Below are 27,473 nucleotides of genomic sequence, written 5' to 3' on the forward strand. Positions count from 1 at the left end.
TCTAGACGCTGGGGTTGTGAGACCAATCAAATGCGATGATGATAAAATGAATAGACGTTGTACACTTGGTCTACTACTGGACTCTTAAACGATAGACAAGTTTCAACCTTCTTCGATAAGGAAGTGACCCATCAGTACAGATGTCGATTAGATCTCAATGATTATTGCCTTGATTGTCATTTGATGCCATTTGGACCACAGACAAATTGTGTTGGTCCGTCGACATGTCTATCAATACAACATAAAGGTCCAAGTCCAATATACTGGGTCTAATTCTCTATGCTGTCTCTAAAACTTTAACGGACACACAATGAACAGAGCGAAAAAAACCTAACCAGGTCATTAGGCACAAATGCATATTGAAGATTTCAAAAGGATTAAAAAAAACCAGCGTTGCGTAACCCAATAGTCATTTAAGCAAATAATCAACTTTCCCTTTAAAAACAAAAATTAAACCTCTGTCACCTAACGCAAACTTTGCTTCGTGCCCTTTTGTTACGATGACGTGCTGTAACGCCATTCGTCAAAAGATATGGGAACATCCAATCGACAGCCAGAGAAAAAGAAAAAAAGAAAACAATCAGCAGGTGGTCTGTCACGTTGCTTTCGGCGATAAGCATAAATCAATTGATATTGATGGCTAGCGCTCAAGTATAAATAAAGGTGTGCAATTTTCTTGCCTTCACTCAGTTCTTTCACTCGTCAATCTTGCGCTCCACCAAACTAATCTAAAATGGTGTTCGAAACAATCGGCAAGTTCCAACTGGTCAACGGAGATGAAGACAACTTTGACAAAATCATGCAAGCCGTCGGTAAGTCATTCGTCTTAAAAATAAATAGTTTGATTTCGAGCTTACCAGTTTTGAATGATGGTCAGGTGTGCCTGAGGACAAACGCCAGCGAAGCCGCAATTTGAAGCCCATCATGGAATTCTCTCACGATGGCGATCAATACAAAGTGACTGGATCGGCCGAAGGCATTGCCGAACGCACCAAGGAATTCGTTTTGGGCGTTGAGAAAGATGATGTCACCATCGACGGACGCAAAGTCAAGGTATACCTTACAAAACATTTTGGTTGGGTAAACCGTGAAAATTGCTGAACGTTGTGATTTATACAGAGCACTCACAAGCGTGATGGTAAAGTGATGGTCCAAACTGAGATCCAGGAAAATGGCATGGTTGTCGTTTACCATCGTGAGGTCAAGGGAGACGAGTTGCATGTGGTACGTTATCTATACAGGCAAAATATGCAAATTATATATTATTGATTTATTGCAATCTTGTACAGAAAGTCACTTGCGGAGACCTGGTCGCTAATCGCGTCTACAAGAAATTGTAATGCAATTTGGACGACGAAAACTGTTGACTTAACAACAATTGTCGACAATGATTGTACATCTAATAGAACGTCAGTGGTTATTATTGCTAATAAATCATTGCGCTTTAAATAACGTCGTCTGTTCGTTCTTAAGTCATAGACGTGAAGCGTCATTTAGAGTCTGTTTACACAAGGGTTCACTATTTTGCTAGAGGCCTTGTTTGAATTTCAGCCAGTCATCTTGGTTAGAAATCAGTCAACACCATTTCAGTCGTATACCAAGACGTTCGACCTCATTACCAGTTGTCTGAGCCTTTTTTTTAGTAAAAATTACTTCACACAAAAGTTTGAGAATCACTTGAAGGATTTCAGGAAAAGCATAAAACAATAAAGAGATTGCACACAAGCAGGTTAATATTTTTTATCACCTTAGGATTTTCCAAATGGTCAAGTCACTCCTTGTTACAAAGTACAATCTATTATCGCCAGGGTATAAATGAACAACATTAAATGTGTTCATTACGATATCGACGCAGACTGTATACGTAGAGATGATTTATTTGCGCTGGACTTTAACCATAGGATGATCAAATTGTGGTTAATAAAAAACCGCATAAAACCTGTTTCCTAATTTCTGAAAGAGACTTTGATATTCCAAATGACAAAGAGGCGAGCTGTTTAATGACGTATATGCATTGTTCCATGGCAGATCGTCTGCTGTTGATACATTGTACTTTTTATAGCCTTAAGTCTTCAAATGAGCTTGGATTAATGAAACAATCAGTTAATGAGCATTAGTATATACAACGATAGCTTGATCTAATGTAGCCTTCGAATTCATATAAATAAGGACGCATTTCCCTCGTTCAATCACCAGTAGTCTTTTGCCTTTTCGACTCACTTTACCTCTGTCCTCCTACCTCCTAATTTCAAAAACAAGAAAATGGCATTTGAAACAACAGGCAAGTTCCAGCTGGTCATTGGAGATGACGACAACTACGACAAAATTATGGAAGCCGTCGGTAAGAACCATTTCAATTTTAATGTAAGGGCTTTTATATAACCCTATATTTTGGATGGTAGGCGTTCCTTTGGAGAAACGCCAAAAGGTTCGCAATTTGAAGCCCATCGCCGAGTACTCTCACGACGGTGACCAATACAAAGTGACTGGATCGGCCGATGGCTTCCCTGAACGCAGCAAACTCTTTATTTTGGACGTCGAGCAGGAAGAGACTACTATAGATGGACGCAAAGTCAAGGTATCTAATCTACTACGCACTCTCCAATAAGCTGAATGTGATTCTTATCTATGGACATTTAAACACGTAGAGCACTTATAAACGCAATGGAAAGCAAATGATCCAAACTGAAGTGCAGGAGAACGGTACGGCCATCGTATACAACCGTGAAATCAAAGGAGACGAGATGCATGTGGTACGTACCTTATTGTTTAAAATGTGTGTAATGATGTAAGACCTCTTTCTTGAATATGCAGAAAATCACCTGCGGCAACCTGGAAGCCAATCGCGTTTTCAAACGGATGTAGATTCATGGACGGACGTTGCTGGACCATCCTAGAACGAGAAATGCCCATTTAGTCATACACTTATAGAAGTCACTACAATTCTTAAATGACGTTATTATATGTTAAATGATTGGGCCTTTGGAACAAATACATTTGTCTGGCACATTGCAATACAATGTTTCGCTTATACTTTCATAATAATAATAATGTGGTAAAAATATAAATAGGTAATAATGTGGCCGGTTAGCATTGTAAAGTCTTTTGTTTGTATGTCGATTTATGTTCAGTGTTAAACCTGTTTTAGCTTATTGGAGAACAAGCGGCTTGCATCTTAATACAGTTGCTATACGCGTGTGTATGGTGGTTCTATACAACTGTAAATTAATAAAAATGCGAGTTAGGGAGGCCAATTAAGAAAGATTAGTTATTGGAGATAAGGACAACATCTAAAGGTATTTCGGCAACATTAGAAAGATTGCGCAATTCAAGGCTTATATTAACGATCGCTGTAAACATAAATTAAGATTGGGTTGAAATGAAACTGATATGAAGCATGTTTCTCCATTTTTTTATAGCACGTTGTAAAACGGCCGTTTTGCTATATATTCAAGTGACTGTGCAGCTCATTTGCGCATCTTATACTTTGTTGAATACCTGTTTCTTTCCCTACCAAATGGCTGAATTATCTGGTAAATTCCAGCTGAGGGATGCTGACGAAGACAACTTTGATAAGATCATGGCAGAAGTCGGTAAGTTTCCCAATCTTTTGATTTAAATTTAGACAGATTGATAGAACTGTGTCAATTACAGGTGTGCCCGAAGAAAAACGAGCCCGAGGACGAGCTCTTCGACCTACGATTCAATATTCACGAGACGGTGATGACTACACGATGACTTACATCACAGGTGATGGTAGGGAACTTTCGCATGTCTTTCAACTGGATGTCGAACGTGAAGAAACAACCATGGACGGGCGAAAAGTCATGGTATATTCTCGAGTTATTCAAATTTCGATTAATTTAATAATCAAATGAATGCTGTCGGCTCATTCGTAGAGCACATACAAACGCAATGGTAAGAACATCATCCAACACGAAAAGCAAGAAAACGGGAAGGTTATCGTCTACGATCGTGAAATCGTCGGTGATGAGCTTCACGTGGTAAGTCAATACTTTACATCAGATTTTAAAAAATGTTTATGATTTCGTTTGCTTTCATTAGAAAATTTCCTGTGGCGATCTTAAAGCACACAGGGTCTTCAAGAAGTTGTGAATGTCTGTCATGATAACAAACGTTACGCTAAGTTTAAAAAATTGTTTTAGCTGAACCCCCCACCTATTTTGAAGCTTAAAATACAAGGTTTTTAAACAACTACAAATGTCATAGCTTTTCTGCTTATTGACTGTGTGTAAAGGCCTGCGTGGCAAGTTCAGCATCAGATTATTTACATAAACATTCGAGAAGATGTCAGTTGGACGTTTTTCAAAACGGGATGACGGCACCAGTACATGTATGCTTCAACACCTTAATGAGCTCTCGTTTGCTATCTCGTCTTTGATAATAGAATACTCGTTTTCTCGATAAGGAGTGCAGAGAACAAATACAGATAGCACGTAGGTAAATGTATACAGCTATGAAATCTTAAACGACGAACGTAATGGCTGCCTTGACAGTACGTTCGGAAAGATAAACAGGGGTACGACGTACAGTACGAGTAAAATCTGAACACATCGAATTTCAAGATCTCCATTTAACCTAACCTACGGTTAAAAATACAAGTCTCACTTCAAAATAGACCCGATTTCAGATTCAAACCAGAACTGATTCAGAGATGCTCAAATTGTACCCATAACCTGAAAACCGAATTGCTTATGCCAAATCTTACCTGAAATTCGAAATCTTTGTCCAATTTCGGTCGAGGTGGTGAAGTTTGGTTGAATTCTGAGACATGTCACAATTTTCCAAAATTTGAACAAACTGATCGGCTACAAAGCTATTCGATTCGCACGAAGACGATGTGTCAAACAGCTGATCCTCAAACATGATCTACTGCAAAGGCTACCGAAAGGCAACGTTGCTTTGTTGTTAGTAAATTAGAAGCAGACGAAGATTACAATCGAACTAGTCTAATTCCGTCTTGCTTGCGTGATTCAACTCGCACAGAAAGTTGCAATAATGCAGACTGCACTCCGTTCACTGGTAAATTTCATTTCAATGATAAAAACGTTTTTATGTTTCTATTGCATTTTGTTGTTCCATCAGGCTCTTGCCTCCACGCTCCGTACTGTGCTACCGAAAGCAAACCAAGCCCAGCGTTTTCTCCATACTGGTACATAAGCATAATTGTTTCGCCATGCCTTATTTTCAAAGGCTGTTTCTTAGGGTTCATACTCTTGTTCCATTGTTTTCTTTATTTGTAATGTTATTTTATTTGGCACCATCCTGTTCATATCAAGTTACCATAATGTATTCATAGACATTAGCTTATTGCCATTTTTCTATTAAATAAAATTTCAGATACAGATAACATAATATTTAAAATGTATTTCATTGTGCTTACCTTCCTTGGTAGGATCAAGACTCTTGGCAGCCCAAGTACAACAGCCTGCCCCAGATTTCAGGGCAACGGCTGTCGTCGATGCAGCCTTCAAGGAAATTGGTCTTTCAGACTACAAGGGAAAATACTTAGTACTCTTTTTCTACCCTCTTGACTTGTAAGTTTCTCTACATTAACCTGACTTTTTCATTGTTTTAAATGTCTTCTACTTCAAATTCTTTAGCACCTTTGTTTGCCCCACCGAAATCATCGCTTTCAGTGACAGAATTCACGATTTCAAAGCCCTCAATGCCGAAGTGGTTGGTGTATCTACAGACTCGCACTTTAGCCACCTTGCCTGGATTAATACTTCACGAAAGGTAGCTTTTTTTGTTTTCAAATGTGACCAGGAAACCATAGATTCGTTTTTACTTTACTAAATATGCTTTAGGAAGGTGGATTAGGTGGTTTGAATTATCCATTGTTGGCCGATTTCCACAAGACAATTTCTCGTGACTATGGCGTCTTGATTGAGAAAGCTGGCATTGCTCTAAGAGGACTCTTTATCATTGATCCTACGGTATCAGATTCCTGTAAAACAAAATTGAAATGTGAATAATTTTGAAATGAGAAAACTTGCTTGCAGGGTGTTGTGCGCCAAATAACCATCAACGACCTCCCAGTCGGTCGTTCCGTTGATGAAACTTTGAGGTTGATCAAAGCCTTCCAATTTTTCGAGAAACACGGCGAAGGTATTGCATAAGAAGTAGTGTGGAAAAAATAAGAAAGCTTATTGATTTTTCGTATTTACATCAATAGTTTGCCCAGCCAACTGGACTCCAGATTCCCCTACCATCAAACCCGACCCAGTCGGTTCAAAAGACTATTTTAACAAAGTCCATTGAAATTTCAGAATTGTGTAATAAAAATCTGTAGGTTTTTAACAAGCATATATTGGGAAAATACATCAGTTGTAACAAGGAATATTCTTTCTTTCTGTCATGGTTTAATTTTCGTCCACCGATACTTTGATTTTGTGATAGCCAACGGCCAGAACTCCACGCATGTTCCAAAGATGTTCCATTCCTTCAGGTTGCGTGTTATAACTAGAATCGACCGCTCGGACCCAGACTTCCGTTTCCTTCGTTTGAACAGGCAAGTTGGCCTGCCATCGGGTCCATGCCCATTGTTTACTTACCTTGACTGAATCAATTAGTTGGGCCACATGCCATGTTTTGCCCAAATCGACACTGACATCTACCCGCACAATTCCACGTCCACCACCGCTCCACGCATATCCTATCGTTAAACCAATGACGTATAATATGTATAATTCTGCTTATATTTCGTTATTTGCGTACCTCGTAGATTAAGTTTTCCATCTTTTAGTTTCACTTTTTCACCGTCGTGGGGATCGCACACGACGCTAGTCACCGGCATCTCCTGAATGGCTGGGGCTGTGGAGAAATCCACTTTATCCCACTCCGTTGACGGATTAAAGCTTTTGTAATCAAACTGTTGCCAGTGAGATTCGCATTCATTTTTGGAGACTTCAATTCGAGCTATAAAAAAATATTTACACGAAGTAAGAAAATAGTAATAATAATAAATAAAAAAAATTGTTCAGAAACGTACTTAACCATTTGACCCAACGAGCGCCAGTAGTTCCAGGTATGATGACTCGCAATGGGAAACCATGATCGCGAGTAAGCTGTTCGCCGTTCATTTCGTATGCCAGAATGACATCTCCCCGTGGATCCATGGCTTTAGTTAACGGAATAGAAATTGCGTACGGTGCGCTAGTCGGATCTGTATCCAACCCATCAAATCGCACATGCCTGTAGGCAACGGACGTGTTAGATGTGCTTTCTGGTGAGTACAATTCAATACTCACCAGTTTTCGTTCTCATCGCTATCTGTGACACCGACAGCAAGCAACACATCTCTAAGGCGGGCGCCCTTCCAAACTGCGTTGCCTATTGCTCCTTGGCCCCATTCCAAACCTTTCGTGGGCTTGACGCGATTCATTTCCGATCGCCTGTTGCCTGTGCATTGCAGCACGGCGGTAACAGTGTGTGGAGCGTAGGCTGTTTTCAACTGGTCTAAATTCAAATTCAAGCTATCTTTTTCATCAAGGCCAACAACTTCTAGGGAGTAGCTTTCGCTTGAAGGATCGACATCTGGAACGGGAAAATGATGACGAACGTAGAAAATATCTCTATTGAAAAGAGAAATATGTTGATAAAAAGGGAGTTTGATGGGAAAATCATGACGAAACCTTACGTTGGTGTGATGAAGCTTTCCACGAGTAAAAAGCCAGGAGTTTCAGCATTGAAGGGTTTTTTTGTCCTTACTACTAGTGCCGGATGTCTTCGAGGATCATTTGCATATGGATCATCCATATTCGCCATAGCCAAGTGTTCTTCACCTTTGGTCAAATTACCAATTCTGTATTCTTCCATAAGAGCCAAAATTCCAGGTTGCTGATGGATTGCATAGAGAGACCAGAACGGCTCAACTGAGCCCCCAGCTCCGAGCAAAATCGTATCTCCTCCTGAAATATCTCAAATGAGCAGCGAAACCAAAGTAAAGCAAATGCAGAAATTTTACCAGGATGAATTTTGATGAACGGAGTGATGTCATAGACACCACTTTTGTAACTGATCCATATGCCAGTGGATTCATCTCTATGTTTGGCAACATCATCTGAGGTGTAAACTGGTAGTCCATCCACAAAACTACCAGGTTCTCTTGCCACAGTATTTACCTCACTTTCTTTTTTTTCATGGGCCCATACTGTAGGAATGTTCTTCTTGTAATAATAGTATAGGCCTGCAAGAGTGATGGCGCCAAGCCCAGTGATTGTCAGTCGTCTCGCATTCCCATGGCCATCTTTTTCATGGAAATCGTGACTGTTCGAGCTTTGTGTACCCTGCGATAAGGTTCTTACCCTACAAATAAAAAATGTCAGATTTAGAATTAAATGGCAAATACTTAAATAATTTTTATCTAAGATGTCAACACATTACCAACTAGAATTGGCAGGTGGTTTTCTAGTTAGACATTTAGAAAAAATTACACATCCCTTGTGAAATGGATTTATCAAGATTCGACTATACATTGTTAAACTAGTCAGTGATATTCGGCACGTAAGTGACTTCTAGCCACACGTTACCAAACAAACAAGGACCTAAGCAATCAAGCAACAAGCCTACAACCTACAACCCAGAATCAAGAAAATAACACAACGTTGGCTCCCAGTTGGCTTGCTACCTGTAGTACGCAATAGTGCATGCTGTTTATCCTCATTCCAACCTGTGGAGTAAATGGCGGAAATATACGAATTGAAATTATGGTGAAAAGACTGGGAAGAAACGAATGAATGAATGAAAAAAACTTCTCTGCTTCTCGGTGGAAAACCTTTAAGTATACCTTGACAATGCACTCGATGTTCAAAGCCGAATTCTGGAGTGAAGGCGGAGCTTAAACGGTTAATGATCAGATGTTGAACCCGCACTCCGAAGGCTGCTTTGACGAAAATAAAACCGAACCCCGTGTGGTCATTTCAGAAATGGCTTCTTGCTTATAAATTTGAATAGATAAAACAAAGTAAGCACACTAGGAAAAATATAAAAAACATGTTGTGACCATTGCAACTAATCAGCAAAAATTACTTGTAGATTTTATCAAAAGCCACGATAATATCTCCTGCCCCCACAACCGATCACATGGGGTACAAACTGGTTACGTCTTCTTTATTTCCTGTTTGTGTTTTTTTATTGTTTCGAAATCTGGACTTTCCTGCCAGTCAACACCAACCATTTGCAGAGCTGTCGGGAACCTATCAGCATATTCTCATTGACATTTCGTCAGTGAGTTGTTTTGGCTGTCAATTAGAAAAAAAACCACAAATCAATAAAGGCCTGTTATCTCTTAATCAAGTGTTTTTCCCCATTTCGTTCTTTGGGTAGAACCGGTTACTTTAGCAGACAAAAAGCCCAACGTCAAGATCAGATTGATTCATTTGGATGCCATCAAACACTTCCGTTTTACTCGGTGGCATAAGGTTTAAAACCTACTTCTCCAGTTAGTTTTTTAAGTTACAAAAGTAAGCTAAGTAAGAAGTGACTATCAGTCTTATTTTATTTTCGTGTAATTCCATCGGTCAGGAACAGGAATTATTCGACAACATGACAGGTGTTGGCATGGAGCTGGCAGAACAGCAGCTCTTTTGGAAAACGCTTTTTGAAGAGAAACAGTTAGCTCCAAAGTTGGCCTTGTTGGCAACTGTTGACGGTGTTACGTACGACGACATGCCCCAATATGGACAGGTGCATGTTTCAGTCCATTCCGCATCCAACCTCGGGGATAATTTTATGAGCGACACGTTCACTGTGTCAGCCCGATTAAAGCGACGTTACACCACCAAGACTTATAAAGCCTTTGCCAAGGTAGAAAACTTATTTTTGCTAATTTAATTTATTTCGTTTGGATTACGGAGAGTTTTGCTTTTGTGCCAAAACCAGATACTGCCTTCCAATCTATTGCTACGTCAAGCAGCTTATGAATCGCACACTCATCATCACGAGATGCACATGTATCTTCATTTCTTCGGTCTCCTACGCGAAATGCATGTTGGACAACCCATCACGCTCGATGTCCCTAATATTTACTACGTCAACATTGAAGAAATTGTCCAAGATAAGACGGATGGATCAGGCACTTGCATTGTCCTCGAAGATCTTTCATCGCAAGGTTATTGCATGTCGGATAAATTTGGAGGGGCCGATTACCGGCACTGCCACATGGCATTAACTTCACTGGCCCATTATCACGCTTTAACTCTGAATGCCGTGAGAACGTGGCAAGATCCGTCCACTGGCGAATTATCCAATTTGCCGCATTCTGCAAGGTTTCTAACACAAGAAAAGACTGTTTACGAACTCAGTGCGGTTCAAATTGCCAAAGACTTTTGCAATCGTATGATCGAGTTTACCCAAGATGTCAAAAGACCAGACGTAAGCTGATTAGAAATTTTAATTACACGAAAGTTAGTACCTAATCTTTATCCTTTACAACATCATCAATTAGCTGGCTGAATGGCTTCAAAAGTTGATAAACGACCGGCTGTCTGAAGTCGTCCTAGTTGATACGGTGCAATCGTGTGGACCACTGGCCTGCGTACTACATGGGGACTTCTGGAACAACAACATGCTATTCAAGTATTCAGAAGAAGCTCAGCAAGGTGGAATCAATAACATTCCCGTTTCCTTAAAGTTGATTGACTTTCAACTTTCGAGGATTGGCCATCCAGTGACTGACATCCTCTATTTCATGTACGCCAGTGCCCAGCCAGAGGTTAGACAGCGACACATGCAGGGATTGTTACGTCATTATTTTGATACGTTGAATGCCGACTTGCGGCTGTTTGGTGTTACACTTCCTTATTACACCTTGCAAGATTTTCTAAACGATTATAAGAAGAGATCGTTGATGGGGCTAATCTTTGGTGGCTTGATCATGTCCATGGGACTGGCCAAAGCCGTCGTTTCTACGATGCAACATTTGGACGCGGAAGAACACCTTAAAGGGACAAGCAGCAAAGGACCTAGTATACCATCTTTTATTATTGAGGTGGCATTCGAAAAATTAAATTTTTATTATCGTATTTGTTTATAGTTAATGAAACACACGAAGAAGAGTTCAGTGGGAAGAGCGCCTCATTTGAAGAGACGATGAAGAACATGATGACGTCTCACAAACTTAGTGATAATCCAATTTTAACTGATCGTCTTTTGAAACTCATCACGGAAGTTTATAGCCTACACAATACGCCATAAATAAGAAATTGTTAACGTCCACTTGGTAAATAAAAATTTCTTTCAACCACTTGCAAAAAGTGCCAAACTTGTTTTCATTTGACAAACAGCAATCTGTAGAGTTCCGACCAAATAAAACAAATGTTCTCAACTGTTAAAAGTATGAAGGCTGCAACACGTCACTAAACAAATAAGCCTTTCCTTAAAAAAACAAAAGCGGTATTCATTTGGTTATTAGTACAGAGATGCAACATTAGGAGATAAGAATACAGATGACAAAAGTATAGGCCATTATTCCATATCTAAATCGGTGCATGTTGTTGTACACTTCGGATGGGACCTCAGGGCACTGGACCTCGACTGGCCACCAGTTCGTTATTTACTCAAGTTCCGTTATCTCTCTACTACGCAAGTTGTGCATTTGCTTTTGATACGTCCACATCGCAGTTGTTTCTGCTCTTTTCTTTTCTACATTCCAAGGTAAAAAAAAGAAGCTCAAATTAACGTTGCAAAAAAAGAAAAGCCCCAAAATTTTGATTCCATCTTCTAGTTGCAATCTGAACTTCATCGTTCGTGTCCACACCAACCAGCCGACTTATCCCATACCTGTCCTTGGACTTAATTCTCAGTTGAGATCGACACCATGACGAGCACAATAAAAAACCTGGTGGAACGTCAAACGTTTTGGCAAACACTCTTCGAATCCAAAAAATTATCGAGTCAGCTGATCTCTTTGGCAACAGATCACATTGATGGCGTCACTTACGATGACCTGCCCAACTACGAACAAGTGCGTGTCGTGGTCAGACCTGCGTCCAGTCTAGGAGACAATTTCATGAGCGACACATTTATTGTTACGGCTCAAATCAGCGGCTGTGGCACCATTAAAAGTGAAGCTGACACTTTGAGCACCTTTGTCAAGGTAAACCTGTTTAGAAATGAATTGCTCTAATAAAAAAAGTAGTAAGTATGTCGTCCTTAGGTGCTGCCTGCGAATTTCTTGCTACGTCAAGCAGCTTATCAATCTGGCGTCCATCATCGCGAGATCAAGATGTACGATCATTTCTTTGGCCTCATCGGGGAAATGTATGCTGATCAACCGATACCGTTCAATGTTCCAGATTGCTAGTACACCCATGTGGAGGAGGTTGTCAAGGGCGAAACGGATGGGTCGGGTATTTGCATCTTGCTCCAAGACCTCAAAGCAGAGAATTATCGCATGGCCGATAAAACGCAAGGAGCTGACTATCGTCACTGTCACATGGCATTGACATCCTTAGCTCATTTTCACGCTCTTACTCTCAACGCGTTGAGGAAGTGGAAAGATCCGTCCACCTGCCAACTATCGAATTGCCCGCCAAACGCGAAATTTCTCCAGGATGAGAAAACGTTTTACGATTTTGGTATGGCTCAACACATTCAAAACTCTTCGAAATCCATGCTGGACTTTATCCAAGAAGCCAACAGGCCCGATGTAAATATAGACTCATTTTTATACAATAATGTCAGTCAAATAAAGGTCTTGCTAATTCGCAGCTTGTGGAATGGTTTGCTGAAGTGCTGCAACGTATCCACGAAGTCGTTTTGATCGACACGGTTGAAAGTAGTGGTCCATTAGCGTGCGTCTTGCACGGCGATTATTGGCTCAACAACATGCTGTTCAAATACGAAGATGATGGCGAACAGAATTCTATTCCAATTGCCTTTAAAATGATTGATTTTCAAGTGGCTAGAATTGGCCATCCTCTTAATGATATTCTCTACTTCATGTACTCGAGTGCTGCTCCGGAGACGAGAGAGAAACATATGCTCGTTTTACTTCGTTATTATTTTGATACTTTAATGACTAATTTGAGGTTACTTGGCGTTTCGCTCGATGAGTACACTTGGCAAGATTTTTTGGACGATTACAAGAAGAGATCGCTGATGTGGATGTTGATGGGCATCGTTGTTATGTCGGCTTCCCTCAACAAGACAGCTGTCAACGATTTACAAGAGCTAGATGCCGAGGAAAAGCTGAAGGGACCTAAACCAGGTCTGTATACTCTTCTATCTTTTTTTACTGGATTCATTTTATTTTCAACTGTTAAATAATGTAGGGATCGATACGGAAACGATCAAAAGCGAAAGTGGATTCAGTCTCGAACTGGAGGAAACGATGAAAAATATGACGGCCAGCCAAAAGTTGAGCGATAATCCAATTCTAACTGATCGCCTTGTTAAACTCATATGCGAAGTCAAAGCTTTAAACTGTTCACAGAAATAGGTTTCCTTTTTCGAGCTGATTATATAAACAATACAATAAATATAATCGATTTGTGATCTTGACCTATTTTATTGTCACGGATTTTAGTGTCTTTGTTTCTCGTTCGCTTAAAAGGCAGACGAAAGTAATCATTTTTCATCGTCAAACTGTTTTCGCATCAGGGGGGAAAGCTTCACGAAAGATAACGGTAAGATAATTCGATAAGGTATACGTGTCGAAAGCGAACAATGCAAGGCGCAATTAATAAAGCTCTACGATAAAACGTTTATAGGCAGAAACAATTAAATTAAACGATTAGAAAAGCACGCTCAGCGAATTATTAATTCAATGCAAAATCAATTGTCAAGAAAACGAACACAAATCCCGTAAAAATGATGTGAATTAATTTTAAGAAGCAAATGAAAAAATTTTGATGACCTTTCACACAGATCAACAGGTAGATAATGTGATAACACAGCATTATCTGCAATGGGACTCGTAAGTTATATTCTATGCTTTACAGATAAACTGACTGATAAATTTTAAGCAATTTCGAGTAGCAAGTGAGGGTTGCTAAGTGTTTTAAAAACCAGTATTTTACAATAGCAGCTCGCACAAGTTCTTGTCTTACTAGCCTCAAGTGCAATTAAACCTGAAATGTCATCGACTACTGCCGTAAATGTAGATGGCATCGAATTTGATCGCAATGATCTTTTGGGTAGTGGTGCCTACGGTTCAGTGTATCGTGGTAAATATAAAAATCAAAGTATAGCAGTAAAAAGAATTCTGAAGATAAAAGGCAAAGATGAAGGAGCTGACAACGAGTTAAAAATTCTGAAACCGTTAGACCATCCCAATATAGTTAAACTACTTCACTCGGCAAGTGATGTCGACTTCAAGTAAGATTATTTACGTGTTTAACTTTGAATTAAGCTGAGAATTTCCATACGATTTCTGTGATTTAGTTACTTTGCTTTGGAATTATGCGACGCGTCCATGGATCAGGTGTTTCTAAATGAGAACGATCCTCGCAAATATAAAGGACCTGCATTGCCGAATAATTTCGAGGTTTTTACCCAGTTAGCCACTGGTCTCGAATACATTCATTCAAAGAACGTAATCCACCGGGACATTAAACCGGGCAACATTCTCATTTCTGTGAAACATACTGACCAAGGGGAAGAGATAAAGATCAAGTGGGCTGATTTTGGATTGTCACGAGAAGTGAGTGAAAGGGGAACATTCATAATGAGTGCAGTCAGAGGGACTCTACTTTGGTTCTCTCCCGAAGAGATGGAAATTCGTGGCAAAAACCTACGAATCGAAGAAACTAGCGGCTCTATCAAAAGCGACGTATACGCAGAAGGTCTCGTCTTTGGTTATATTCTCTTGAGAGGAAGACATATCTACGGCGAAAATGAGTTACAAATTGTAAAGAACATTACAGACAACAAACCCACCAGTCTGAATGGTAAGTTAGCTCTTGAGGCAGATCATATAACACAAGCATATCAATTAAATGTTTAAAATTTAAAATATAATAGAAATTCATCCCAAGCATTTAGCCCGTAACTTAATAGCAGACATGCTGATCAAGACACCTGACAAAAGAATTACATCCAAACAAGTTGTTGATCAACTTCAATCCATAAAAATCGAAGTAAAGAAATTACACAAGTTTAACAACGTCTTCGTCAATGAAATTTGGGTTCTCTAACAAATGTTTTCCATTTAGCTTACGGAGGAAGAAAAAAATCTGCGTCGGTTGTGTGCAGATCAACGTCCAACGCCAGAATATAGCATATTACCACAATGGATATTCGGATATCCAAGAGATATAAGGAATGATATCAAATCTTTAATGCAACTCGGTATCGACGTAAACGCAAAGAACGAAGATGGATGGAATGCGCTTCATCTTTTGTGTTCTTACAATTCAAGCCCACACTTAATCGATGCGATTAAACTCTTGATCGAACTCGGCATCGACAAGCACGCAAAGAACAACAATGGATCCAATGCACTTCATCTTTTGTGTTTTAACAATTCAAGCCCACACTTAATCGATGCGATTAAACTCTTGATCCAACTCGGCATCGACAAGGACGCCAAGAACAATGAAGGATGGAATGCGCTTCATTATTTGTGTCGATACAATTCAAGCCTACACTTAACCGATGCGATTAAACTATTGATCGAACTCGACATCGACGCCAAGAACAATGATGGATGGAATGCGTTTCATTTATTGTGTCGACACAATTCAAGCCTACACTTAACCGATGCGATTAAACTCTTGATCGAACTCGACATCGACAAGGACGCAAAGAACAACAATGGAGCCAATGCACTTCATCTTTTTTGTTCTAACAATTCAAGCCCACACTTAATCGATGCGATTAAACTCTTGATCGAACTCGGCATCGACAAGGATGCAAAAAACAAGGATGGATGGAATGCGCTTCATTTTTTGTGTCTGAACAATTCAAGCCTACACTTAACCGATGCGATTAAACTCTTGATCGAACTCGACATCGACAAGGACGCAAAGAACAACAATGGAGCCAATGCACTTCATCTTTTGTGTCGATACAATTCAAGCCCACACTTAATCGATGCGATTAAACTCTTGATCGAACTCGGCATCGACAAAAACGCAAAGAACAACAATGGAGCCAATGCACTTCATCTTTTGTGTTTTAACAATTCAAGCCCACACTTAATCGATGCGATTAAACTCTTGATCGAACTGGGCATCGACAAAAACGCAAAGGACAACAATGGATTGAATGCGCTTCATCTTTTGTGTGTTAACAATTCAAGCCCACACTTAATTGATGCAATTAAACTCTTGATCGAACTGGGCATCGACAAAAACGCAAAGGACAACGATGGACGCAATGCGCTTTATTATTTGTGTTCTAACAATTCAAGCCCAAACTTAAACGATGCGATTAAACTTTGGATCTAACTCGGCATCGACAAGGACGCAAAGGACAACGATGGATCAAATGCACTCGATTTGTGCCGGCTCAACACAAATCTTACAAACTGCAACGTAGACGAAATCTTTAAATCGTATGAGGTGCACTTATAATGATATTAAAGCTATTCGCAAGATGAACAGGCAAACAGAACGCTGCGTTGCAACAAACGAAATTCTCGGCAAAGTGCGGCTTATTATAGTTATTAGACAGTGCGACGCACCACATCAGCTGGAGTATGAAGAAAACGAACCGTCTAACACAATTGAATAAAAAAGTTTGGGGAAACTTAACGAAAACTCCCGTAACTTGACGGAAAAATAAAATAACTCTGCGGAAAAACAATCTCCGTTTGCTGGGCCAACTGCAAAAAGAACGACCACACGTCCACTAACACAACTCTGCTATCGTTGGAAACCTCCTTTTAGCAGAAACATGAGGCATCAGGCGAGTAATTGTGAGCTATCTATGAGAATAAAGTGCGACCCCAGTTCTACATCAACAACACAAAGTCAAACGGTATGCAATGGCGGTATCCTGAAACGCCGACAGTTACCCGCAATAGTAAACGAAGTCGAATCAACCATATTAGGCGCGTAAAATTATCGAAGAATGCAGACTCAACATGGAAGATAAGCGTCAAATTTGAGCAACAAACACATAGCCATAATTGTAATAGAAATTTGTCAAAGCCAAATAAGTAGTGCCTCTAAGGAAACCAACTCAACTTTGTTGTTAATCCATTTACTTAATTTACTTTCACCTAAAATATTTTTTTTCTCAAATTCCGAGGAAAACACATACCAATCAAAAAAGTTAATTCGATCCTCCACACAATCTAACGTGCGCGCACAGCTCTTAAGTTTTGTAAAATGTAAAAGCCGAATACAAAAACTAACCTGGAAATGAACGACGTGATCTTCATCGAAAGTAGGTAATTTGCTGGACACCACACACATTTGATATTTAGACGCTTTCCGCTTTACACCTGGAGTTTTGATGATTGCAGCGTGGTCACCAATTAGCTGACTTGTGGTCCATCGTAAACTGACATGTAAACATTCGACCACTGATGGACAATCAGCTTGTGGTATGGCGATGTTTCCAGGGTTTAAACCATTGGACAGTTTCAAAACCAAGTTTGCCAGTTTCATCACCAGGACTTGCTTCATTCATCAACAAACTAAGCAAAAAAGAAGCAAATAAAAAAAATCATCGTTTAGTGAAAGAGAACGGCACTGTAAACATTTAGCTCATTATTAGAGGATAACAAATACTTTGCAGGTGACTCTTTATTTCTAAAACATTCCCCGTTTCAAAAGGCATATATTGCAAGCAATATTGATCCAAAATGTCCAAGTTTCTTATGGCAGCCATGAATCGAAAAATATTGAAATTGACCATCGTGCAAGCCTAGTCGAATGATCCAGGGTCAGCCTTAGATGCGACTGCATTTACCACATAAATGTAACATTTTGCTTTCGTGTCAATGGAATTTTCTAAACAAGTTTACGTCATTGATTGTATGATAAATGTTCTTACCTGCTTTTATGTCCTGCAAAGAAAAGGTGGCAACGCTCTCACAAACTGGCGAAGAAGCAAAAGGAAAAGGTGCACGTTCATGGGACAGAAATTCACTACTGCACATTGTGGCACTCCACCAGACCAGAGACTAAAGCGAAAAGCACCGATCCCCACTTTAGGCCAGGTAGACATACTCAGTCTTTCCGGTGGTGGCGCACGGAACTTATACCCGCCGTTTGTTGCGGGGGAGGGTGGGAGAGAAACTTTACAAGGACACTGTAAGGTCTCATTAGCAAGAATTTGGAAAATTCAAAAAGACAAAGATGATAAATAATAGACGAAAGGAAAACATGGATTACAGAGAACTCACCCCCCCCCCCCCCCCGAGTTGAAAAGGAAACAGGCAATTTATTGTTAAAGATAACAAAACTTACCAGGTTCATTGAACCATCGTTGAGCTATTGTTCCATAGGCGGGAGAACTCGTGTCTCATTGCCTTTTGTCCCTGAGCTAGCCAGCATGGTTTTACTTCCCGTACCTCTAGCGCTAATGGTGAGAAGGCGGGTGTGTTATAAACATGTGCAGTGAAACGCAAATACTATGTCATTCCATTTTCTTTATCCGATATCATAAATTTTTCTTGTCTAGTAGTACACATATTTTAAACAAAACATTTCTAAAATAAAATTTTTTTAACATTTTGAATAATGCATTCCAAAACGAAAATAGTCTTCCAATGATTGTATCGATTCTTACACGATCAATCAGCGAAATCGGTACACGTGCTCGACGAAAAGTAGGAGGGATGGCTTTCTCTCAGTGTGTGCAACAAGATGTCTGTGACAATACGTTAAACTCCCGCCATCCCCCACCCCAAAAAGGAAAATGAAATTAAATTAAATATCAAGTTGTAATTGCTTGCATTTCGAATTTCCTTCTGCACATGCTGCCTCGGTGTCCCGGTGATGATCTGATATCAGTTGAGTCCTAGCATTCGGACAGATAAGAACAGGATGTCCGTGTAAAGTAGGTCAATCACGGACATCGTAGCTTGGTTCGAGAGGTGACATTTTTGCTTGTAGTTGGTGTTCTTTTTCATTCACGTTCAGTTCAGTGCCAACTCCTCTGGACACCAGACATCGAAGGCGCTTACAATTCACTGTGTTTACTTACCTAAGTATAAAGTGTCAAGCGAACTTTTAGTTTCATCGCCCATTTTCAACTGACAAAAAGGTTCATTTTTCTTGTAAGACATTTGATGTTGGTCGGTGTACAATTTTTCCATTAAATATCACCAAACTATACATGTTCATGTTACACAATGCAGAAAGTACAGCATAACCAAGCCTCTAAAATGAGTGAAGAAATCAAGACCCTGAGTGATAAACAACTTTTTTGGAAAACCCTTTTTGAAACCAAAAAATTGGCTGCCCAGCTGAGCTCCATGGTGACGAGTCACGTTAATGGCGTCACCTACGATGACATACCCCAGTACGGAAAAGTGCACGTCGTGGCTCAATCTGGCTCAAATTTAGGTGACAATTTCCAGAGCGACACGTTCATTGTGACTGCACGGCTGTTGCAAGGCCAACACTTGAGTACTTTCATCAAGGTATTGATTTACCTATTCACTTGCCATTTCAAAAGTTCACGTTTTGTTTTCAACAGGTACTGCCATCGAATTCCTTTCTGCGCCAAGCTGTGGACGAGTCTCGTGTCCATCAACGCGAGATCAACATGTACCAACATTTTTTCGCTCTCCTGCGAGAGATGCATGCCGACCAACCGATTCCCTTGGACATCCCAGATTGTTACTACACCCATCTGGAGGAAGTTGTCAAGGGCGAGACGGACGGATCGAATACTTGCATCGTACTTGAAGACTTGAAAACAGAGAATTATCGCATGGTGGATATAACAGGAGGACTCGATTATCGTCATTGCCACATGGCTCTGACATCGCTAGCTCATTATCACGCTCAAACGCTAAATGCATTGAGAACTTGGAAAGACTTGTCCACAGGAGAGTTATCCAAGGTGCCACCTGCAGCAAAATTTATTTTTGATGAAATGTCCATGTTTGACATGGGTATCACCCATGCCCTTCAGAATTTTGCCACCACTGTCGTCGATTTTGCTAAACCAGTTAACCGACCTGATGTAAGTATAGCTATTTGTTTAGATATTTTTAGTATTTGACTGTTCTTAGCCATTGAATTTTACAGCTCTATTGTTGTTTAATCATTAACAGTTAGTCGAGTGGTTGACGGATCTTCAGCAACGGCTACCGGAGATCATGTTAGTCGACAATTTGGAGAGCAGCGGTCCATTGGCTTGCATTCTTCATGGGGATTTCTGGAACAACAACATGCTGTTCAAATACGCAGAGCAGTCGGATCGCCCTGAAGATGGAAATAAAGAGAATGCACCAGCAGACATTCCTGTTTCGTTGAAAATGCTCGACTTTCAGCAATCGAGGATAGGCCATCCTCTCAGCGATGTGCTTTACTTCATGTACACGAGCACAATGCCCGAGTTGAGGGAATGTCACATGCTCGATTTGCTTCGCCATTATTTCGATACGTTGACGACTGATTTGCTAGTTCTCGGCATTTCACTCGACAACTACACCTGGGAAAATTTTATGGAAGACTACAAGAAAAGATCCTTGATGTGGATGTTTGCTGGCGTCTTGATGATTACCATGACCCAAAACAAGCAAGCCGCTTCCACTTTACAAGACATGGATGAGGCAGAACAAAAGAAAGGTCCTACATCAGGTACAGCAAATCGTTCCTTAAATATGATTACTGTTGTAATTATGATAAAATTTCGTATTGGTGGCTGTTTGATTATTTTAATTTCTATACATTTCATATTTCGGCAAACGTGTAGATACGGCGGTGGAACCAGTGAAGGGCGAAAGTGGATTGAGCCTCGAAATGGAGGAAAAGATGAAGAACATGATGGCGACTCAGGCATTGCGTGCTAGTTCGGCTTTGTCGGACCGAATCCTTAAACTGATCATGGAAGTGAAGGCCTTAAATGATTCATAAAATGCAGCAGCAGTAATCAATGCATCCTGTTTTAAACAGGAGGTTGATTACATTCATTTAATTTATTGCCCAGTTGCTAGAACGCTTCCATACTTGTTTATGTGGAACTGCACCGGCCAACGAGTTCAAAGTGTAACACCAGATCGTCAAGGACAAGATGATATCGATTCCCTCTCGCCACACAAACACACCTACATGCAAAACACATAAATCACCTTGTGGTGCAATAGACAGGGAGCAATCTTACCAATAGAATAACAACTGGCTGATATGCCCAAGCTTATTTTGAAACAAAACACACAAATGTGTGGGAAACAAGTCGAAACCAAAAAGCTTTTCTATTATCTGGCTGCACTTGAGTTGAGGTAAACAGCTTATCAATAAAAACTGCTGAACGTGCACTAAAATTGACGAAACAATGAGTCGTAACTCGAAGCAAACGTCAAGTTTGTTTGCTTCAGCTAAAAACACCAACTCTCCCCGTGAGATGGAGAAAGTGAGATAAATCGCTTTCTGATATTTAAGATTTAGTAATATTGGTCATTATGGCCAATAAGCCAGAAAAATGCGAGAATTGAGTAAGCATTAAAGATCGATGATTTTGAATGAGCTAACACTGCTATACCTGAATGTCATCACTAATAAATAGTATTCAATTCGACTGCGGCCGAAAAGAATAACTGAATGACGTTTGCAAGAGAAGTTTTTTTTATTAGCGACTTCACCGCGGTGCCCCGCCTTGAATGACATCTTTAATAAACTTGCCGCGCTAGTTATTCTCGATCTTCAACAGCTGTGTCTAAGGTAATCAGTTTTATTTGGACCGCATAGAAAGAGCGGGCAGACTGATGTTCATTTGTGCCAAGCCGATGGTACAATTTGTACGCGGCTTTTAGTACGCATATTTTTAACGGGTTCAGCAAACATTCGTAATTTTAAATTGTTTGGTTGTTTTACCTTCTAACTAACCCCGCTAACAGCGCCAATAAATATAATTTAATAAATATAATTGTCGTCATAGAAATAACGTAGCCTACTATATATTCATAATATATTTAGATAAAAAGAAAAGAAGGGGGAAAGGCTTCAGAAAAGATAATGAGAAATAATGCGATAAGGTATACGTATCGAAAGCGAACAGTGCATCAGGGCGCGATTAGTAAAGCTCTATGATAAAACATTTTATACGCAGCAACCATTGAAAGAAACGATTGGAAAGGCACTATGAGCAAATTATTAATTCGATGCAACTCATTTGACAAGCTCTCGTCAACGAGAAAAAAAGTCTCGTTAAAATAATGTGATGTGTAATTTTAAGGAGCAAATGAAAAAAACGTTATTGACATTTCACACGGATCAACAGGTATAGACAACGCGATAACAAATTATTATCTGCATTGTACTCGTAAGCTATATTTTGTGCTTTACAGGTAAACTGATAAATTCAAAACGATTTCGGATTGCAAGTGAAGGTTCTTCAGTGCAAACGCTATTTCCCAATAGAAGCTCGTACAAGTTCTTGTCTCGCTAGCCTCGAGTGCCTAAAAGCCTGAAATGTCATCGACTACTGCCGTAAATGTAGATGGCATCCAATTCAATCGCGACGACCTTTTGGGAAGTGGTGGCTTCGGTTCAGTGTATCGAGGTAAATATAAAAATCAAAGTATAGCAGTAAAAAGAATTCTGAAGATAAATGGCAAAGATCAAGTAGCTGACAACGAGCTAAATAATCTGAAGCAGTTAGACCATCCCAATATAGTTAAACTACTTCACTCGGCAAGTGATGTCGACTTCAAGTAAGATTATTTACGTGTTTAACTTTGAATTAAGCTGAGAATTTCCATACGATTTCTGCGATTCAGTTATTTGGCTTTGGAATTGTGCGACGCATCATTGGATCAGGTGTTCCTAAATGAGGACGATTCTCGGAGATATAAAGGACCTGCATTACCAAATAATTTCGAGGTTTTCTCCCAATTAGCCTCCGGTCTCGATTACATTCATTCAAAGAATGTAATCCATCGGGACATTAAACCGGGCAATATTCTCATTTCTGTGAAACATACTGACCAAGGAGAAGAGATAACGATCAAGTGGGCTGATTTTGGATTGTCACGAGAAGTGAGTGAACGCGGAACATTCACAATGAGTGGAGTCAAAGGGACTCAAATTTGGTTCTCTCCCGAAGAGATGGAAATTATAGGCGGAAACCTACGCATCGAAGAAACGAGAGGCTCCATCCAAAGCGACGTATACGCAGAAGGCCTCGTCTTCGGTTATATTCTTTTGAAAGGAAAACATATCTATGGCGAAAATGATATAGAAAGTGGAAAAAACATCATGAAAAACAAACCAGTCAATATGAATAGTAAGTTAGCTCTTGAGGCAGATCATATAACATAAGCATATTAATTAAATGTTTAAAATTTAAAATATAATAGAAATTCATCACAGGCATTTAGCCCGTAACTTAATAGAACAAATGCTGATCAAGACACCTTACGAAAGAATTACATCCAAACAAGTTGTTGATCAACTTCAATCCATAAAAATCAAAGTAAAGAAATTACACAAGTTTAACAACATCTTCGTCAATGAAATTCGGGTTCTAACAAAAGTTTTCCATTTAGCTTACGGAAGGAGAAAAAAATCTGCATCGGTTGTGTGCAGATCAACGTCCAACGCCAAATTTAAGCATATTAGAACAATGGCTATTCGAATATGCAAGAGATTTAAGGAATGATATCAAATCTTTAATGCAACTCGGTATCGACGTAAACGCAAAGAACGAAGATGGATGGAATGCGCTTCATCTTTTGTGTCGATTCAATTCAAGCCAAAACTTAATCGATGCGATTAAACTCTTAGTCGAACTCGGCATCGACCAAAACGCAAAAACCAACCAGGGATCCAGCGCCCTTCATTTTTTGTGTCGATACAGTTCAAGCCCACACTTAATCGATGCGATTGAACTCTTGATCCAACTCGGCATCGACATAAACGCAAAGGACAACAATGGATTGAATGCGCTTCATCTGTTATGTCGATTCAGTTCAAGCCCACACTTAATCGATGCGATTAAACTCTTGATCGAACTCGGCATCGACAAAAACGCAAAAACCAAAGATGGATCCAATGCACTTCATCGTCTGTGTTCTAACAATTCAAGCCCACATTTAATCGATGCGATTGAACTCTTGATCCAACTCGGCATCGACCTAAACGCAAAGGACAACGAAGGGTCGAATGCGCTTCATCTTTTGTGTTTTATCAGTTCAAGCCCACACTTAATCGATGCGATTAAACTCTTGATCGAACTCGGCATCGACAAAAACGCAAAAACCAAAAATGGATCCAATGCACTTCATCTTCTGTGTCCTTACAATTCAAGCCCACATTTAATCGATGCGATTGAACTCTTGATCCAACTCGGCATCGACCTAAACGCAAAGGACAACAATGGATTGAATGCGCTTCATCTTTTGTGTTTTATCAATTCAAGCCCACACTTAATCGATGCGATTAAAGTCTTGATCGAACTCGGCATCGACCAAAACGCAAAAACCAATGCTGGAATGAATGCGCTTCATTTTTTGTGTCTTAAAAATTCAAGCCCCCACTTAATCGATGCCATTGAACTCTTGATCCAACTCGGCATCGACCTAAACGCAAAGGACAACAATGGATTGAATGCGCTTCATGCTTTGTGTTCTCACAATTCAAGCCCACACTTAATCGATGCGATTAAACTCTTGATCCAACTCGGCATCGACCTAAACGCAAAGGACAACAATGGATTGAATGCGCTTCATGCTTTGTGTTCTCACAATTCAAGCCCACACTTAATCGATGCGATTAAACTCTTGATCCAACTCGGCATCGACCTAAACGCAAAGGACAACAAAGGGTCGAATGCGCTTCATCTTTTCTGTTATTTCAGTTCAAGCCCACACTTAATCGATGCGATTAAACTCTTGGTCGAACTCGGCATCGACAAGGAGACAAAAACCAATGCTGGATTGAATGCGCTTCATGTTTTGTGTCGATTCAATTCAAGCCCACACTTAATCGATGCGATTAAACTCTTGATTGAACTCGGCATCGACAAAAACGCAAAGACTTACTTTAGATGGAATGCACTCGACTTGTGTCGGCGTAATAAAAATCTTGCAAATTGCAACGTGGACGAAATCTTTGAAACCGTATGAATTTTAAAAAATGTTAAGGCTGTTCAGAAGAAGAACATACTAAAATAAATTCAAACAAAATTCCCCAGCATGTTGCAAGAAATGGGATTCGCGGAAAAATACATCCAACTACATAAATTGTTCAATCGCAAAGAGTATTTATTTCTAATTGAAATGCGACGCATTTATGTTAAATAAATTAAAATTCGAAAAAAATAAGGTAGGCCTACTGGTCAATGGGCTACCTCAGTACGTACCACGCATCACATTAGCTAGAACCTGGTTAAAACGTGCTTTCTAACACAAATGAAATGGAAGTGTGCGCGAAAACGTAACGAAAACAAATTGATCCCTTTCTTTTAGTAATCACGTCCTTGATAAGGAATCAACTAGTTCTTCCGGTCCAAGAAAACATATTAGGCGCGCAAAATTACCGAGGAGGGCAGACTTTACAGGGAGGATAAGCGTCAAACTTCAACATCAAACATAATTCTAATTCAAATTTGTCAAAGTAAAATTAGGTGTTTCAAAGGAAACCGACTCAACTTTGTTTTAAATCTAATTACATGATACAGAGTACAACGAAAGGGGAAAGCGCTCCACATTCAGTGTCAAACCGATCGAGCGGAAGCTTGAGCTTTGTGATCGCCATGTTCATAGTGAATAAGTGTGAAATGAACTTAAAAAAGCTCATATCATATTTTTAACAAATTGAGCAAGACTAAAATTAATGACTGTTGCGCGTTGGCATCAACTTAAGGTGAAAGTGTAAATACATAAAATCTGAATTCCATAACGAATCGTTTCACTCGCCCACCTCATTGAAAACCACGGAATATGCACGTTACCATTTGAGTATCCTAATTTCATTTCTCTTGAAATATAATTCAAAGCAAAGTGCTGCAAACGTCAAGTGAGTATTAACTGCTAGATGCAGTTGGTTATAGAGTGGTGAAAAGGACACTATGGATGATAGCTCTTGGCTTCGTCACGATTGAATAAACCTTCACTTAAAATATTTGTTTGCAAAATTCCGAGGAAAACGCACACCAATGAAAAAAGGTAATTCAATCCTCCATACAATCTAATGGGCGCGTCCAGCTCTAAAGCTTTATAAAAAATAAAACCCGAAAATGAAAACTAACCTGGAAATGCAACACGTAGTCTTCATCGAAAGACAGCAATCTGCTGGACATGACACACACTTTTAGACTCTCCGCTTTAGGATTGACCATTGGCCGGTTTCAAAACCACGTTTGCCAGTTTCATCACCACGACGCGCTTCATTCGCAACAAACTGAGCAAAAAAGAAACAAATAAAAAAATCATCATTTACGAAAAAAGTACGGCAATGTAAACATTTAGCTCAATACTATAGACTAAGAAATGATTGCAGGTGATTCATTATTTCTAAGACATTCTCCATTGCACCAAACACATGTTGCAAGCAATATTGATCCAAAATGTCCAAGTTTCTTATGACGGCCATGAATCGAAAAGTATTGAAATTGACCATCGTGCAAGCATAGTCAAATAATCCAAACTCTGCCTTAGATACAACTGTATTTACGACAGAAATGTAAAGTTTTGACTACGTTTCAGTAGACTAGTATTGTCTAAACAAATTTACGTCACTGATTGCATGACAAATATTCTAACCTGCTTTTATGTCCTGCAAAGAAAAGGTGGCAACGCTCTCACATACTAACGAAGAAGCAAAAGGAAAAGGTGCACGTTCATGGGACTTAACTTACCACTGCACATTGTGGCACTCCACCAGACCAGAGACTAAAGCAGAAGGCACTGATCCCTACTACGGGCTCGGTAGACATGCTCAGTCTTGCCGGTGGTGGCGCGCGGAACTTATACCCGCCGTTTGTTGCGGGGGAGGGTGGGAGAGAAACATTACAAGGACACTGTAAGGTCTCATTAGCAAAAATTTGGAAAATTCAAAAAGACAAAGATGATAAATAATAGACGAAAGGAAAACATGGGTTACAGAGAACTCTGCTCGATTTGAAAAGGAAACAGGCAATTTATTGTTAAAGATAACAAAACTTACCAGGTTCATTGAACCATCGTTGAGCTATTGTTCCATAGGCGGGAGAACTCGTGTCTCATTGCCTTTTGTCCCTGAGCAAGCCAGCGTGGTTTTACTTCCCGTACTTCTAGCGCCAATGGTGAGAAGGCGGGTGTGTTATAAACATGTGCAGTGAAACGCAAATACTATGTCATTCCATTTTCTTTATCCGATATCATAAATTTTTCTTGTCTAGTA

General features: G+C 39.8%; 11 protein-coding genes across 12 annotated transcripts; 10 read left to right on the plus strand and 1 right to left on the minus strand.

Annotated features, from left to right (window-relative positions):
- The first annotated feature begins 654 nt into the window (after positions 1–654).
- LOC130698652 (fatty acid-binding protein 2-like) lies at positions 655–1,452 on the plus strand. Its single transcript, XM_057521340.1, has 4 exons — positions 655–812; positions 878–1,053; positions 1,120–1,224; positions 1,290–1,452. The coding sequence occupies exons 1-4, from the start codon at positions 734–736 to the stop codon at positions 1,338–1,340; spliced, it is 411 nt and encodes a 136-aa protein (XP_057377323.1). The 5' UTR covers positions 655–733; the 3' UTR covers positions 1,341–1,452.
- A 752-nt stretch (positions 1,453–2,204) lies between these two features.
- LOC130698653 (14 kDa fatty acid-binding protein-like) lies at positions 2,205–3,020 on the plus strand. Its single transcript, XM_057521341.2, has 4 exons — positions 2,205–2,341; positions 2,403–2,578; positions 2,649–2,753; positions 2,815–3,020. Exons 1-4 carry the CDS (start codon positions 2,263–2,265, stop codon positions 2,863–2,865), a joined length of 411 nt encoding a protein of 136 aa, XP_057377324.1. The 5' UTR covers positions 2,205–2,262; the 3' UTR covers positions 2,866–3,020.
- Positions 3,021–3,471: 451 nt separating this feature from the next.
- On the plus strand, positions 3,472–4,222 carry LOC130694585 (fatty acid-binding protein-like). The gene is made up of 4 exons (XM_057517664.2): positions 3,472–3,593; positions 3,655–3,830; positions 3,900–4,004; positions 4,066–4,222. The coding sequence occupies exons 1-4, from the start codon at positions 3,518–3,520 to the stop codon at positions 4,114–4,116; spliced, it is 408 nt and encodes a 135-aa protein (XP_057373647.1). The 5' UTR covers positions 3,472–3,517; the 3' UTR covers positions 4,117–4,222.
- A 738-nt stretch (positions 4,223–4,960) lies between these two features.
- LOC130694580 (peroxiredoxin-2-like) lies at positions 4,961–6,364 on the plus strand. Its single transcript, XM_057517659.2, has 7 exons — positions 4,961–5,043; positions 5,107–5,173; positions 5,417–5,558; positions 5,625–5,760; positions 5,832–5,960; positions 6,027–6,132; positions 6,200–6,364. The coding sequence occupies exons 1-7, from the start codon at positions 5,020–5,022 to the stop codon at positions 6,283–6,285; spliced, it is 690 nt and encodes a 229-aa protein (XP_057373642.2). The 5' UTR covers positions 4,961–5,019; the 3' UTR covers positions 6,286–6,364.
- Positions 6,282–8,560, minus strand: LOC130698639 (sulfite oxidase-like). The gene is made up of 7 exons (XM_057521325.2): positions 8,410–8,560; positions 7,991–8,331; positions 7,664–7,934; positions 7,275–7,598; positions 7,016–7,218; positions 6,742–6,942; positions 6,282–6,679 (listed from the first exon to the last, which is right to left on the minus strand). The coding sequence occupies exons 1-7, from the start codon at positions 8,499–8,501 to the stop codon at positions 6,387–6,389; spliced, it is 1,725 nt and encodes a 574-aa protein (XP_057377308.1). The 5' UTR covers positions 8,502–8,560; the 3' UTR covers positions 6,282–6,386.
- Positions 8,561–9,560: 1,000 nt separating this feature from the next.
- On the plus strand, positions 9,561–11,230 carry LOC130698679 (uncharacterized). Its single transcript, XM_057521365.2, has 4 exons — positions 9,561–9,831; positions 9,907–10,398; positions 10,472–10,991; positions 11,060–11,230. The coding sequence occupies exons 1-4, from the start codon at positions 9,571–9,573 to the stop codon at positions 11,218–11,220; spliced, it is 1,434 nt and encodes a 477-aa protein (XP_057377348.1). The 5' UTR covers positions 9,561–9,570; the 3' UTR covers positions 11,221–11,230.
- A 318-nt stretch (positions 11,231–11,548) lies between these two features.
- Positions 11,549–13,488, plus strand: LOC130698645 (uncharacterized). The gene is given in 5 exon segments (XM_057521334.1): positions 11,549–11,679; positions 11,750–12,121; positions 12,182–12,673; positions 12,736–13,234; positions 13,299–13,488. Coding segments are annotated over 4 exon segments (1,437 nt in total). The 5' UTR covers positions 11,549–11,679; positions 11,750–11,842; the 3' UTR covers positions 13,466–13,488.
- Positions 13,489–14,101: 613 nt separating this feature from the next.
- LOC132087744 (serine/threonine-protein kinase/endoribonuclease IRE1-like) lies at positions 14,102–15,016 on the plus strand. The gene is made up of 3 exons (XM_059494517.1): positions 14,102–14,343; positions 14,410–14,915; positions 15,003–15,016. The coding sequence occupies exons 1-3, from the start codon at positions 14,102–14,104 to the stop codon at positions 15,014–15,016; spliced, it is 762 nt and encodes a 253-aa protein (XP_059350500.1).
- Positions 14,994–17,334, plus strand: LOC130698678 (putative ankyrin repeat protein RF_0381). Its single transcript, XM_057521364.2, has 2 exons — positions 14,994–15,104; positions 15,180–17,334. The coding sequence occupies exons 1-2, from the start codon at positions 15,030–15,032 to the stop codon at positions 16,413–16,415; spliced, it is 1,311 nt and encodes a 436-aa protein (XP_057377347.2). The 5' UTR covers positions 14,994–15,029; the 3' UTR covers positions 16,416–17,334.
- Positions 17,335–18,787: 1,453 nt separating this feature from the next.
- On the plus strand, positions 18,788–21,704 carry LOC130698642 (uncharacterized). Of its 2 annotated transcripts, none has more exons than XM_057521330.2 (5): positions 18,788–19,198; positions 19,280–19,564; positions 19,621–20,112; positions 20,204–20,732; positions 20,848–21,704. In XM_057521330.2, exons 2-5 carry the CDS (start codon positions 19,307–19,309, stop codon positions 21,006–21,008), a joined length of 1,440 nt encoding a protein of 479 aa, XP_057377313.1. In that variant the 5' UTR covers positions 18,788–19,198; positions 19,280–19,306; the 3' UTR covers positions 21,009–21,704. The 2 variants fall into 2 exon arrangements, with proteins under 2 accessions (XP_057377313.1, XP_057377314.1); XM_057521331.2 differs by having other exon boundaries at positions 18,788–19,185.
- A 736-nt stretch (positions 21,705–22,440) lies between these two features.
- Positions 22,441–25,246, plus strand: LOC130698638 (putative ankyrin repeat protein RF_0381). The gene is made up of 4 exons (XM_057521323.2): positions 22,441–22,804; positions 22,871–23,376; positions 23,450–23,565; positions 23,639–25,246. Exons 1-4 carry the CDS (start codon positions 22,563–22,565, stop codon positions 25,214–25,216), a joined length of 2,442 nt encoding a protein of 813 aa, XP_057377306.1. The 5' UTR covers positions 22,441–22,562; the 3' UTR covers positions 25,217–25,246.
- Positions 25,247–27,473: the final 2,227 nt, after the last annotated feature.

The sequence above is a fragment of the Daphnia carinata genome, chromosome 3 (genome assembly GCF_022539665.2).
Source record: "Daphnia carinata strain CSIRO-1 chromosome 3, CSIRO_AGI_Dcar_HiC_V3, whole genome shotgun sequence".
NCBI classification, from domain to species: Eukaryota; Metazoa; Arthropoda; class Branchiopoda; order Diplostraca; family Daphniidae; genus Daphnia; species Daphnia carinata.